Source organism: Pteropus alecto, unplaced genomic scaffold (assembly GCF_000325575.1).
Source record: "Pteropus alecto unplaced genomic scaffold, ASM32557v1 scaffold8, whole genome shotgun sequence".
Classification (NCBI taxonomy): domain Eukaryota; kingdom Metazoa; phylum Chordata; class Mammalia; order Chiroptera; family Pteropodidae; genus Pteropus; species Pteropus alecto.
The window spans coordinates 16,669,500-16,684,196 of NW_006494609.1; the positions used below are offsets into that span (position 1 = coordinate 16,669,500).

At 53.6% G+C, this 14,697-nt stretch overlaps 1 protein-coding gene across 1 annotated transcript in view; it reads right to left on the reverse strand.

Moving 5' to 3' along the window:
• Positions 1 to 14,697, reverse strand: part of PRIMA1 (proline rich membrane anchor 1) — a 45,041-nt gene that overhangs the window by 12,338 nt on the left and 18,006 nt on the right. The window contains exons 4-5 of the mRNA XM_006925549.1: positions 10,150 to 10,156; positions 3,155 to 3,184 (exon numbers count right to left, since the gene is read on the reverse strand). Of these exons, the coding sequence (XP_006925611.1) occupies positions 3,155 to 3,184; positions 10,150 to 10,156 (37 nt within the window). The remainder of the gene's footprint in view (positions 1 to 3,154; positions 3,185 to 10,149; positions 10,157 to 14,697) is intronic.

The following is a 14,697-nucleotide window of genomic DNA, read 5'->3' on the forward strand; positions in this document are numbered from 1 at the left end:
CTCTTTCCAACCACGTGGAAAGCAGGAGACTTGTTTGAGAGGGTCCTTCTGCACGGGGCACCCTGGAATATTTAGCAGTGTACTGCTCACCACATGTGTGTGATGAAACCACCCAAGCGAAAAATACTAACAGATATGAAAAGAGAGAGGTATTTTGTGAAACTTAGTCCTAGGTATAAATCTTGGATTTTGCCAAGAAAACAGCTATTGTGTTGGAAGAATTCATCCTTACTCATCCTCGCTTAAATCATTCATTTTACATTAGAAAAGATAAGGGAATGTTGGAGCTAGAGAAAGCCTAAGAGGTATCATTTCAGAAAAGAGAATAAATGCTGGGGTTTAGGATCAAGCAGCTTCCCCAGGGGACAGGGTTGGGACCCCCCGATCGTTGGGCTGCAGGCCAGGTCTGCCCCTGCCTGAACTTCCTTCCCAGATGTAATAAGACAGCTCATCATGTGAGCAGAATGATGGGTCATATTCGAGAAGACAGCATCATGAAGGTGCTCATTCATTCATTCATTCATTCATCCGTCAAACAGTTCCCGAGCACTCTCTGTACCTGGCACAGTGCTAAGGGCTGAGAATACAAAGATGAATTAGATGTAAACTGTGCCCTTACCAGGTCTGCTGCCAGTTGCCCATGGATCATTACAAAGCTGGCCAAGACCTGACTGCCTTGCTGAAGGAGCCAGCAGCCTCCAAGAGCAGAGATATGCCGATGTGCAAGGCGATGGTCATTTATGGCCGAGGGGAGGAAGCCACAACGTGCTGAGGTTCTAGGGGGAGGGTGACGCCTGTGAGAGGCAGGTGGTCACCGGGGACGGCTGAGGCCACCAGGGTGTGAAGTGCCACACCCGAGGCTGCCCGAGCCCTGTCTCCTCTGCCATTCTCCCTTTCTCCTGGCCAAGATTCTGCAAATGTGGCAGAAAGGCAGGAGCTGTCATGACATCTCGAGGGTGGCCACACCCTCTTTCCTGGGACTCAACGAGGTTTTGCCTGCTGTCTTCATTAAACACTCCTGCCCCCTATAAAAGCGATGGCAACCAGGGAGAGTGATTTAGAACTGCCTGGGCTCGGTTTTGCATTATCAAAGTTTTTCTTTTCAGCCCCCAAAATGCATCAGTAAAAGCTTCTCTTTGGGACTTCCGCTTCCAGCAGAGATGAAGTCATAGGGGCCACATCTGACTTCCCACACACCTGAAAATCCAAAAAATATGCCAACTATATAAAACTGGTTTTCAAAACAGTGGACATCAAGGCAGCAAAGCCGCGATCCCACAGAGACAAGAGACAAAGAGGCGAGCTCTCTGGCTGCCCAGCCTGGGCCTGGAGAGAACTTCCGGACGGAGGGCCCGGGAGGGCGAAGCCAGCCCATTCGGGAAGCTGGGGAGAGGGCCAGTCCAAGAACGGAGCGAAGCAGATGAGGAAACTTCCAGAAGGTGAAGGCCGCTGAGGGCACACGACTAAATCTACCGCTAAACATACGATCGCGCATCGTGGCGAGCGCTAGGAAAGAAATGGAAAAGAGGTTAAGAGGCCCCCACGTCTTGTGGAAAGGGACCTAGGAAAGAATGAGGGTGGGGTGTCGCTGCAGCAGTGCCCATCTGAGTGGGTGTCAAGAAGGCTGAGCAGACCAAGGGACTTCCGTGGGGGGGAGGGGTGAGCGGGGAGGGGCTCGCGGGACCTACCAGTGGTCCCGTGCCATGGAGGAACCGTGTGGGGACAGGCAGGCCAGGCCGCCCACAGCCGCTCTCAGTGACAGACACCTTCCCTATATTCCTCACGGGCTTTTTGTGACAATCAGATGTGACGAGGAAGGCAGCATTCTTGAAGGTTCCGGGAGTAGCAACCACCATTTGCTTATCACTGACTCCAGGGCACGCTGCTGGTCTCAACGGTGCAGAGTCCATGTGTACCCCCGTTTTGTAAGTGGGGAGACTGAGGCCGCACAGCCAGGGGCCTGTCAGGATGTAAGCCCAGGTGTGCCCTGTGATGGTTCTCACGGCAATTTCAATACATGTTCACGTAGGACCCGGGAACCTGTCACTTCTGTCTCCTCGTGGGGGCTTGTGCACAGGAGATGTGTGACTGAGGGAGGGACCAGTGAGGGATGAATGAATCAAAGGAACAGCGATGTGAATCAGAGGAAACAGCCTCAGTTTGGAAGATACCTTTCAACGGTTCTTAGAAGAAGGGAGTGATAGCCATGGTCTCTGTTTTAACATCACTTATCCGTGGGGAGATGGAAGCTCAGCCTCTCGACCTTGTGTGTGGCCACCTTGAGAGGCCAGCGCGCGGCTGCCCGCTTCTTGAGTGCCGCCCGAGTGAGTGCCAGACACAGCCGGTGACACCGGGCGCGCAGCGGGCCTCAGGGGCACCGTCAGACGTCCCTTCTAACTTTCAAAGTCTTCGGTGACTCACACCCGGGATGCCTGAGCGCTTTCCTGGCTGATCCTGGAGGGCATACTGAATTGGCCTTAATCAAGCTGGGTGAGGAGGCGCCTGCTGTTGCTCTCTGCTTCGGGCTTCTGGAAGCCCAGCTCCCAGCCCACCAGGCCGATCACGGCCACTGACGATTCAGCCCAGCGTGGGTCTATCCGGGGTCCCCAAGCCGTAGAGATCAGTGTCCTTTAAGGGGATGCGCTTCCCAAACAGAGGCGGAGGAGGTCCCCGCGCCAAGGGACAGTCATGGCACTGCTGGCCCTTAGGGCTTGTAGGGTCCCCTTTGGTTCCGCTCTCTCTAGCCCACGTGAAGGGGCTCGAGGAAACCGTCGGGCACACCTGGGAGGGGGCGCATGCTGCGTATGGAGAACATGCCCCAAGCCAACTGGGCGCTGGGGTGCGGAGGGGCGTTCGCCAGCGCATGCGCTCTCGCCCTCCTCGGCGGGCTCACCTAAAGCGCCGGTTGGTGTTATCTGGCTCATGAGGATGGCGAGGGGGTCTAGGAGCTCTGCAAAAACACTTGTTGAGGGCGGAGCCTGTTTCATAGACCCACAGGACAAAGGAGGGCGCCGAGGCTCAGAGGAGGGGGAGACCCTGGTTCTCAATCTCTCGGCCCCCGAGGGCCTCGAGGACATGGGTTTTCAGAGCTCGCTTCGTGGGCTCAGGGCCCTGTCTCTTTCACCGCCTCCGTGTCCCCAGCCCCAGAGTCCACTGAGGAGGAGGCGGGGGCAGGGCCCTCGGCCTCCTCCCTCCTCCCCTCCCCGCCCCCCGCACAGCGCCCATTGTCTCCCAACACAAGGGGCCCACTCAGGCCCACTGCTATCCATTCATGGGCACGGGGCACCCACAGGGAGGCCTGTGCCAGGCGTCCACCCTCCTGCACCGGCCAGATCGGGAGTGGGGCACTTACTCATTTCCTACCCGGAAGGGGCCAGAGCGTGTGGCAGGACTTTAAGACCACAAACGCAGGATGGAACATGTCACTATACGCACACTTTTGGAATGAGCCCCCATTTCCAGAGAGAAAGAAGTCACCTCCGTTGGCATTGCTCCAGATGAAAACAGCCAACCAGAGGAGTGAGTGTCCTGTGGAGCTTGGTTTATTTATCTGTGTCTCAGCTTGGGGGGCCCTGCCATCCCGTCTCTGCCGCCGAGGACTCTGGCTGCGGCTTTGGGTGCCGCAGATTCCCCCCTTCATAAGTCTTTCTGATTCCTCTCAGACCAGAGGTTTCCGCAGCGGGAAACCCCAGGGGGCAGAAGGCATGAATTCCTTAACCACACTGAACAGAGAGACAGGCAGGCATGGCTCCTGGGTGCCCGTGTGTGTGCGTGCCCGCCTTTTCCAGAAGGGGCACCCCCTCTCCACTCTGGAAGAAGGGAGTATGTTGAGGACACTGCAGCCTAAATGGAGGTCCCTGCCCCCAACCCAGGGCTGGAGGGTGAGTGGAGCGCCGGGCAGCAGGGCTGCACTGGGCCCGCTTTGGGCGCCGTCTGTCTTGCCCACCACGCCTCCCCCAGTCCTCCTGGCAGTCCCGCACTGGCAGTCCCGCACTGCCTCCCGAAGCCGGCCAGGAGCCCCTTCCTGCTGCAGTCAGCTGGGCTGTGGTGGGCAGCTGTGGCTGAGCCTCTGGGCTCTCATGTACCATAGAAAGAAACTGTTGGCTCGTGGAAGCTCGTACGGCGAGGGGTTCTGCCAGAAGACAGACCCAGGTGTGCTACCAGGACTGACTCAGAACTCCAGAGGGGCCCGAACAGCATGGCTGACCGGGCTGGACACCTCGCTGGGCTTTATAGGAGAGTTGCCAGGTCCCCTGGTCCTGCCGGCCCCCAAACACCCTCTCTGCCCTCGGCCTCTTCTCAGCAACCACCCCACGCGTGCAGCATCCCTCAGACGCCCACCTCCTGTGCTGGTGGCATCTGACAGTGAGCTTCCCGCTCCTTGCCCTGCCCGCCCCCCGGCTCAGGCCCCAGCCTGGAAGGTCTGCATTCCCTCTGCTCCATGGCTGGGCCGCCAGCAGCCGAATTCTGTGGCCGAGCCCTCTAACGCCTTCTCCACCCGCCCTTCCTCTCCCCACCGTCCTCTCTCCCCAACTCCGCTGGTTCTTGCTCCCCGCCCCTCCTCCCTAGGGTACCTCCCCTCGCTGAGCACAGTGATTACCCCCGCTGGCTTCGAATCAGAAGGACCTGGAGTTAAATTCCAGATTCTGACCCTAGGAAAATAATTTACTCTTTAATTTCAGTTCTTTCTCTTGCAAACTGGGAGAGAGCAACAGAACCTCTTCCTCAGGCTGGTGCAAGGATTAAATGAGATGCACATGAGAGATCCTGCAGGCAGCAGACAACCCCCGGTGGCCCACTGCAGAGTACCCTGGGGATCAGAGAAGCCTCTTGGAGGAGGTGATGTTTAGGCTGAGCCCTACAGGGTTGGGGAGAGAGGTAGCCAGCCTGTGCAAAGGTCCTATCAGGGTTGGCCTGGGCTAGCAAGGGAAGGGATGGGGGCATGGACAGCTGGTACCCCAGCCTCTGTGCTCCCCATGCTGGTGCCTGGGACCTCCCCACTGAAGGGGCCCCTGGCCCTTCCATCCGTGACTCTCAGCCTGTTGCCCGAGCTCCACGGGACACTCACTCCTCTGGTTTATTTATTTCCGCCTGGCGTCCTGGGCACAGAGCCCAGCGTGGTGGCAGTGTGGCTGCTGCTTATCATCAAGGACACTGTTCTCAGGCTCGGCTCCTAAGGGGGTCATTTTAAAAAACACCCAATACATTATTAATAATTGTCTCCATCATTCCTGTGCCTAATTAGGAAGGGATATTTATGAATTGGGTCTAAGTCTCTATGACTTTTTCCGATGCCAGGGAGCGATCTGGGTGGCCGCCGAGGTGGGAGCCGAGAACAGGAGGCCGCTGCCCAGTGGAATGAATTCTGCTTCTGGTGGCAACTGCAGAACACGTCCCCCCTTGTTCTTCGCCCAAACAGCCTCTTTGTGAGGCTCCCGAGAGCCAGGACTTGTTACTCAACAGCCCTTCTCTGTTTTAGTAGCTGTAGTCAGCCCTTTCTCTGTTCCTGGCCCTGGGTACCCTCCCAGATCTGCTCCTACCTGGGCTGTGGATGCACTGCTGCCCAGAAGGTCCCCACTTGCCAGCTTTAGAAACAGTGCAGAGTTGTCGAGAAGTGACGAGATGGTGCCACTTCGGAAAAGCTCCGGGTGACCACTCGAGCCCACCCTCATTGCCCTGACTCATCATCATTCAAGCGCTAATCCATACCCTCAACACACATCTGCTAAGAGCCTACTGTGTCATACACTATGCTAGGTACCAGGGATATGATGGTCAGCAACACAGATAGGGACCCTGCCCTTGTGATGCTTACGATCTGCTGGAGAACAGACTGATACAGTAATCACTAGATAAACACACACTATGGTTCCTGCCTCATGGAGAAAGTAAACTGTACATGTACCTTAGGCACAAACAGAAAACTATAAAACAGGAAATAATAATGCCCTGAATGCGGGGAGCCAATGTGAGTTGACTGAGAATAGTGAGCTCATCTTTGTTAGATGCTCATGACCTTGGGATAGGAAAATGCATCTGGTGGTACATATTAAATGCCCAGCAGAGTCCCAAGCACTCAGCTGATACTCAGTAGGTGTTGGATCACTTTCTCTCCCTCCAGAGGGCACTTAACAGATGATAGGGCCTACTAAATGCCCAGTCAGGTAGAATCTTCTCTGTCTAAACATCTGTGATCATTTGGAGGAGGGGTTCAGGATCAAGTCAGACAAATGGTTGATAAACTCTGGCCCACAGGGCAAATCTGGCCCAGCACTTGTTTTTTGTAAATAAAGTTTTATTAGAACAGACATAACCCATTTGCTTACGCATTGTCATGGATGCTTTCTAGCGAACTGAGCAGCTGCAATAGAGACTGTATGGCCCACAAAGCCTGAAGTATTTACAGAAAAAGTTTGCCTACCTCTACCTAAGGCAGCCTTCACTTGAGATTCTTAGGTAAGCTTCAGAGAGCTGTCTGAGGGTACCCTGAAATTGTACCCCAAGATTTTATTTTGCAAGTGAACATTCCACTCCTTCCCTTTTATTTTTAGAATGGTCCTTTACTCCAAATGTCACACCAACACCCTGGTGGAAGGTCCCTGGGCATGTGGCACAGGGCGCTGTGGCAATGTGGTGAGACAGCAAAGGTCAGGGGCAGGCAGAGCTGAATGTGGACTCTAACTTGGCCACACCACATCTGCTAAGCGACACCAGACAAAGCACTGGAATGACACGCTCCTCGTCAGTCGACCAGGGTGAGGGCACTTCGTGGCAGGTCGGTGGGGGACACCTGCCACAGTGCCAACTGCCATCCCGGGCCCTCTACCGTGGCAATCGACAAGGAGCCGGGCTGCCATGACAACTGTCCCCCAGAGGCAGGTCTAGGGCCTCGGGCAGAGGCCATGGGATTTGGGCGGGTTTAGGACCGGCCCCCAGGAGCCACTTGCACTATCTGTCCTTTAGTGCAGCAGCCTGATTCCTAAGGCAGCCGTCCGTGCCAGGTTCCAAGGCTCTGGCTTCTAATCTGATGACAGGCTTACTCTCAGTGTCAGCGGCTTGGTTCCATGCCTCTGGTTCCATGCCTCTGGTTCCCTTCTGCCAGCGGTTTTAAGCAAACGAGAGAGTCACTGGCCCTTCCTCCCTCCCACTGTCCCCTCTAGGTACATCTTGGGGTCTTTTTGTTTGTCAGGCATTAGGACATCAGCTGCTACCTCTGCCCGCCCAGTGTGGGCCATGGAGGTGCACATGACAAGAGGAAGCTGCTTCCCACCTGTGCTGGGATACAGGGGACGTGCGGCTCCATCTGACTCTCCCAGTCACCTGCAACCCTTCTCTGGAAGATGGTCCCAGGGCCGCTGGGGCAGCTGAGCCCACTGCGGAGAGCCTGGGAATTTACTCCCCTACGCCCCAAAGGGTCCTTGGCCAGTGACTGACAGGTGCCAGGTGGGACAGTCCAGCTCCCGGCTGCCGGCGGGGGATGACATGAAACATAACTAACCTCCAGAGTCCCCTTCAGAGCAAGATCAGGCTCGGGCCCTTGCCGAGCTGGGCCTGAGGTTACACCCTCGCTGTCCCTCTCCGCTGTTGCCTCTTGGGAATGTGTCCTTTAAAAATCCTTGTCTCAGCGCTGAGAATAGATTCCACGTGTGGAATCTCAGATATGAGGTCACCGAGGTGCTAGAAGACCCCGGCCCGCCTTCCAAAGAGATGAAATTACGTCCCGGCAGGATTTATGTGGTTTCTCAGTTCCGAGTGATTCCCTCCCGGAACCACCCTTTGCTAGTTCTCTGGACAGAGCCTGTCTTGTTTAAAAGGTCCTCGTTGGGTTAAGCTAAGATCGATTTTTGTCCCGGTTGTGACTAGGAGGGGATGAGGACCTAGCGAGAAAAACCGCTGCTGCTCAGTTGGCCTTTGTTAAAAAGATGAAAAGAAAGAAAGAAACCTGAAGAGTCTGTGGCTTTGGGACAAAACCATAGTATTAAGGGGAAAAAAAAAAAACCACAAAAAACCCATCTGGATGATCCATGGTTACACTAGCCACATGTGACGATTTTAATTTAAATTAATTAAATTAAATTAAAAATTCAGTTCCTCAGTTGCACTAGCCATATCCTAAGTGCTCAACAGCCACACGCAGCTGACGGCTACCTCACTGGACAGCGCAGGTGTGGATCAGTTACGTCATCGCGGGAAGTTCACTGGTTGGCACCGGTCCAGAGTCATGTGAGGTAAGATGGCTTTCCTTTCCCAGAAGGCAGCCAGAGGGTGGTTTTTGTACGCCACTGACAGCAAAATAAGAGCCACGTACATGCCGACAGTGCTATTTTCGAAGCACCTTTTCTTAGATTTTAAAATTTATTATCATATCTCCTCCCCTCTCCCCCTGGAGATAGACAAGGAATTATTAGTACCATTTTATAGGTATGGAAACTGAGGGCTCCTAAAGGCCAAAGAGGCAAAGTCACAGAGTTGTGGGAAGGGTGACAGAGTCGGAGCTTCCGAGCTGTAAGGCTTCTGATGCCGCTGCTGGGGGAGTTCCCCCCAAAATGGGGACAGCAGTGCGGGGACCCGACAATTCCGATCTCTGATGAGCTGGGCATTTCTAACGCCCACGGTCTGCATGCACCCTCACTCATCAAATAGCCACACGGCTTGCAGAGTGGACACTTGTGACCTAAAAGGTGGTCCTTTTGCCTTCGAGATAATAACGGAGCAGAAGGCTGCCCCGTGGCTCCACCCTCAGGGATGAGCGGTTGTGCCACTGCCTGTGGCCCACGGGAGCCCCGCTACTGCTACCCATGATTAACTTCTGTCCGAAGGATGGGCATGCCGAGACTGCCAGGTCTCGACTTGGCAACCAGCTCCTGCCTGGTTAACTTCATTCTTTCTGGAAAAGCAGCTCAGTCTAAAGATTAAGGCAACACAACCCAGCCCCTGGCATTGCACTGGAAACCCTTGGAACTTTTGCAAGCACTTCATCAATCTGGACCTCCAATGCCCATCTGCCAGATGGGAGTCGTGACCACTACTGACAGTTTGGGCCAGATCATTCTTTGCTGTGGGGGTCTGTCCTGTGCATCCCCAGCCTCTACCTACTAGATGCCAGTAGCGACCCTCCGACCAAATGTTCCCTGGGGAACAAAATCTACCAAGTGAAAACCAGGGGCTGGAAGGTCTCCAGGGCTCTTCCCTGGCTCCTACGCTTGGTGCGGAGACGGAGGCCTCCAGCATGGCACAGCACAGACGAGTGTACCACACCAGTCCCAGCCCATGGAAGGGTTAAGCTCGATGGCCTTCCAGCAGGAACCTAAGATTCCAAGCCAACTGCCTCCGCGGTGACCCTGGGTTACTCAGAGGTTGAGCAGTGGCACTGCCTGTAAGTGTCCAAGAAGAGGCGAATGCACTCTTCCAAGGCACCCACCATTCTCCCTGCCAAGGCAGGAGACAATGTGACTTTGCCACCCACAGTCCAATTCATTCTAAATCTGAAAACAAGGAGCTCATTCATTTTCCAGAGGGCCAAGGGCAGGCCAACATCTCTTCCAGGAAGTGGTGGCCTTTGGCCTTCTCTGATTGCTGGCAAGGGTGACAGAGAAACTTGGGAGCTAGGAACAGGCACGGCTCATATTGCCTTGGTTTTCTCTGGTGGAAGAAAGGATATAAACCAATGGACATTCCTGCCTGACCCACCTGGCAGAACTTGGTCATCTTTTCCAGAAGAAAGGCCTAACAATAGGGGTTCTAGACTGACCCTTGCCTAACCAGACCCCCCAACAACTGGAGGGCACAGTGGAGCAGAACTTCTCTGACCTGCTCTGGGCGAGCTGCTCAAGGTCGCAGACCAAGATGCATTAAATCCCATGTGAATTAGGAACGTCTTTCCCACTGGAAAAAGATGCTACAGTCGCCATCTACACAAGATCATGGCCACTACCACCCATGTTCATGGACGTTCTGTACTGGGCCTGCCAGGTGGTTTTGGAGCCTTCGCTAGTGTTTCTTATTTGTCATCTTCGAGCAGATGAGCAAATGCCTAAAGTTTCAGAAAATTTTGTAAAGGAATATCTTTATATTAAAAAAATTTCATTGAGCTTAATAAAGAATAATAACAGTAGCCACCTTGGCTAAGCATTTGTTGAGCACCATGACGCGGGTGCTAATTTAAATCATTCGATTCGATTCAGGAGACGTGGGTGTCACTGTCCCCATTTACAGAAGGGAGAACGAGCTCAGCGAGAGGTGGCCAATGCTGGAGCCAGGGTTCCAGGACAGGGCGAGGATTCGGTCTTTTTTCTTTCTGCCGCATCCTACTGCAAATTAGGCAAAGATCAATGTCAATGGCGTTTAGTGGCAGGGTGCCTTGGTCCAGCTGGAAGAACAGCTTCTGCCATGGCCTCCACCCTGTGGTTTCCACGAGGAATATTTACGACTCTTGAGGGTAGCGGGCAGCACTTAATCCGTGGGAGAGTTCGTGAGGAGGAAGCAAGACCTGGGGGGTCGAAGTTTGCTTCGTGCCCACCTTGGGTTCCAGGAGTTAGGGGGAAAGGGCTGATAATTCTCAGCAAGGGAGAAATCGGGGAGTAATTTTCTATATCACGTTCAGGATGAAGTCTCCCATTTTCATTGCTATAGTCATTCTTCCAAAAGCCAGTGGACGTTGGACACCTCAGCAACCCAGCCACTGCCACCTGTTATTTTTCATGACGGCTGGCCACACGGGTCACCGTAATTGACTGTCTCATCATCTTCCTTTGACAGGGACATTAAGGGGGCCCCAGAGGTGAAGATTGCCTCATACAGACAGGGTGACACTTTAGGAACCAGCCACGCCCACCTGCTTTAGACAATGGAAGTTTCCAGAAACAAAGGCCATGGACCGAGGCCCTGAGGGAGGCTCCGCCAGCTCTGCCTCAGCCCCTCACCTGGCTCTGACACTTCCCAATTCCAGGGACTCTCCTGAACCATAATGTGTGATAAGTAACCCTGAAGGTCCTCCAGACATCCAGAAGCTGGCCGGTAAAAGGAAGTGGAAGCCTGAGGCTGAGGCCAGGTACCCAGTTCCCTTCCCCAGAGGAAACCAGCGCTGTCACAGATTTCTGGTGTTTCCTTTCAGATGGCAGGCCTGTCTGTGTTCATGTACATTCCAAGTGAGAGCACCTGTTATGGGCTGAATGTTTGTGACCCTCAACACCAAAATCCATATGTCGAACACTATCCCCCAGTGTGATGGTCTTAGGAGGTGGTGTCTTTGTGGGAAGTGATGAGGTCATGAGGGTGGAGCCCTCATGAATGGGATTAGCGCCCTTATAAAAGGGATCCCAGTGAGACCTCGCACCCCTTCCTTCACGTGAGGACACAGCAAGAAGGCATCTTCTGTGAACCAGGAAAAGAGCCCAAATCTACCTCTTTGGGGATAAAGGAGGGAAAGGAAGCTGTCCTCTTGAAAAACAGAAAGAAAAGTGTAGGGTTCTTAGGTCCTGAGGCTGCAGTCAGCCTCTCCTTGGTTGCCTCAGCTTCTTACCCCTAGGTGGGTGGCGGAAGGCCCCACAGCCTCTGTTCTTGCCCCCCGCCAACCCCAAAAGATCAATCCCATCCCATGGCTTCAAATACCAGCCAGATGCTAACGATACCCGTATTTATTGCTTTAGCTCCAGCATCTCCCTCAAGCTCCTGACTCAAACATTCAACTTTGACTCAGTCTCTCCATGTGGATGGTCCACAGGCCAGCTCAGATGTCACGAGTCCGAAACCACACTGCTTCGATCACCCCTCAGCCCCCTCCTCTCCCAGTCACCCATTCGACCCAGGTGCTCAGTTCAAAAACTTGGAGGTCTTTCCTGAGAACCCTCTCCCTCTCCCCTCCCTCCATTCAACAGAACAGCAAGTGTTCCTTCAGGTTTGGCCTCTGGGGTCCCTTCTGCCCTCACGTGCACCCATTATGACAGCATTCTAACGAGTCTGTCCCTTACCCCAACCCATTCTCCACATCACGGCCAGGGGCTTTCTTGTGAAATGTAAATCGAATCATATTACACTCCTGCTCGACACCCTTCAAAGGCTTCTTACCAAAGGTGGAATCAAACCCAACCTTTTCCCCTACATTGTTTGCTCCCTATTTTGGCCACATGAGTTTAAACCCTTGTAGGGAAGAATCTAGGCACTTTCTGGGCAATAACAGAACTGCCAGAGCCAGTGGGATAACTTCCAAGGGAGGATGGATAAGCTGTGGGATGTATGTTTTTTTTAAAAAAAAAGCAAGCAAAGAAGGAATTAGTCGTCTTTCTTAATGGCTGCACCTCCGACAGCAACACTTAATGAACATCAGCTGCCACCACCATCTCCCGCTCACACTACCGCTAGCCTTTCCTAGAATCTGGTGGAAGCATCAGAGCTAGCTAACCCCATGGGGCTTTAAGTGGTCCACAGAAAGCATCTTAGAGTTGAATAAGGAGATAAACTACTTTGCTGTAATAGAGCCCAGAATGTTCTCAGAGATGAGATAAAAATCCTTTGTGTATTTCCTCCTGTGAAGGAATGCGGGGTTCCAGCCTCGGAGTGGGGCCCAAGGGAGTGGGATCTTTGCTCTCTGGCTGTGGTTCAAGGCCATGGGGACCCATCCCCCTCTGCACAGAGTCCTTCAAGCTCTCCGAGTCTCTGAGGTGAGCTGGGTGCTTCAGGGCACTGGGCTCTGTCTTGGTGGGAGCAGAAGTTCAGTGGAAATGGGAATAAAGGGAATGAAAGTGGGGAGAAACTGAGAGAAGCATTTAAAAAAATCTCAAAAGTAGTGAGCTAAAATTTAGTAGATCTTTATAGCAATGAATTCTGCCACATTTGGGCCAAGAAATTTAGAGCAGTTTGTGCAGTATTTAGCTAACGAGAATTCTCCTCGTTTCCAAGAGGAATGTGCAGCAGATGCTGTTAGTGTCCCCCACTGATCGCTGGGGCAATCAGAGGTCGATGACTCATGGATACGGCCGTCGAAGACCGCCCCTTGTCTCAAGGTTCCCTCTTGGAGCTGCTCACACTGCAGGGCTCCTTCCACCTGAAACCACACCCTGACCGCTCCTCCCCTTTCCTGTCCTGCTTCCATCTGTCCCCTACTGCTTTCCCCTGAGAGCCTTCAACAGTAACACAGACCCAAACACCTGCCTCAGGCTCTGCCTCTAAGACACCGAATGACTAATGAAAATCTATGAAGTCTATAAAGACACAGTCTAATACATGACCACATAAGACGCAGTATAAAAGTTCAGGTTCATATATCAGCATTCAAAGTGGAGAGCAAAACAGAAACTTTGGTGACAGGCACAGAGATCCTTGTCCTGCAGTCAGCTGGAAGATCCACAGCCACGACTGGAGTCCTGGGGTCCATTAACATGTGCAAATTGAGTGAGTGTTCCATGAGCAAGGCACTGTGTGTGCCCTGCGGGGTGAAGGGGATCCATTCTCTGCCTCCCCGGGGCCTGGAAGTTAGTGGGGTCATCAAAGCCCCCGGGGGCCATTCAGCAATGCTGACCCGGAGGACCTGGACTGTGTCGTGCATACTCTGCATCTCTGTTGCTGGGCGGGTGTTTGTAAGTGGTTGATAAATGAATGTGGACTAGCCTCGAGCTATCAGACAGGAGTGCGACAGACTCATCGAAAGAGGAACTGTCGTCCACGGTAGCAGTGGGGGTCGCTGAGATTTCCAGAAGAGGAGAGAATCAGCTCTCCTTGAGACGCGGAAATCTGGGACACCAGGTTAGAACTGGAAATCCAGCTGCTCCAAAACAAGGCTCCCTGGCCGTGCGGTATCACAGCAGGATCCCTGTTGTATTCAGGAAAGGGACCGTCCCTTGGATGACATTTATCATCCCTGGCCCCTTCCCACTAAATGCCAATAGCACCCATACTCCCAGTCACTGTGGCAACCGAAAAATGAACACTTCCACGTTTCCAAATGTGTTTTTTTACCCGACTGAGAACACGGGTAGGACAAGAGTCAGCTCAAGGTGAGAGAGGGAGAGCGTGAGGGAGGGCGGGGCAGTATCAGTGTGTGTGTTCGTGTTCGTGCGCGCGTGTGTGTGCGTGTTCGTGTGTGCGCGCGTGCGTGTGCTCGTGTTCGTGTGTGTGTTCATGTGTGTGCGTGTGTGCGTGCGTGTGTTCGTGTGCGCGCGTGTGTGTGCGTGTTCGCGCGTGTGTGTGTGCGTGTGTGTGTGCTCGTGTTCGCGTGTGTGTGCATATGCGTGTGTGCGTGTTGGGTGGGGCAGATGCATCCGAACCTGGCCAAGTGTGCACTTGAAGTACGAGGGCGCAGAAGGAGAAAGAGGATCCGTTCGAAAGAAGAAAGCGATTCTCTAAATATCAAGGTAACTTCTCATTTCCGGCACAATCGGGATTTAAAATTTCTTAAGCCCAGCATTTCTCCTGGTGGCATGGAGTGAGAAGCAGCTGCTCTGCCCACTGTGGCCCAACGAGCCAGCTGGAGCAACCCATTCACAGCCCCAGCCTCCAGACCTGGAGGAGGGGAGGCCTTCCTGGAAGAGGAGGGCCTGGGAAGGAGGACTTGGCGTCACCGCCCTGCTCTGGACTTGGGCAGAGGCCCCGGTGTGGACATCAATGGTTTGGAAGCTTCCCACACAGGCTGGTCCAAGACACGATGAAACTTTACTGGGTTTCTTCTCCAGAGGGCAAAGGGGAAAGGGCAAAGGGGAACAT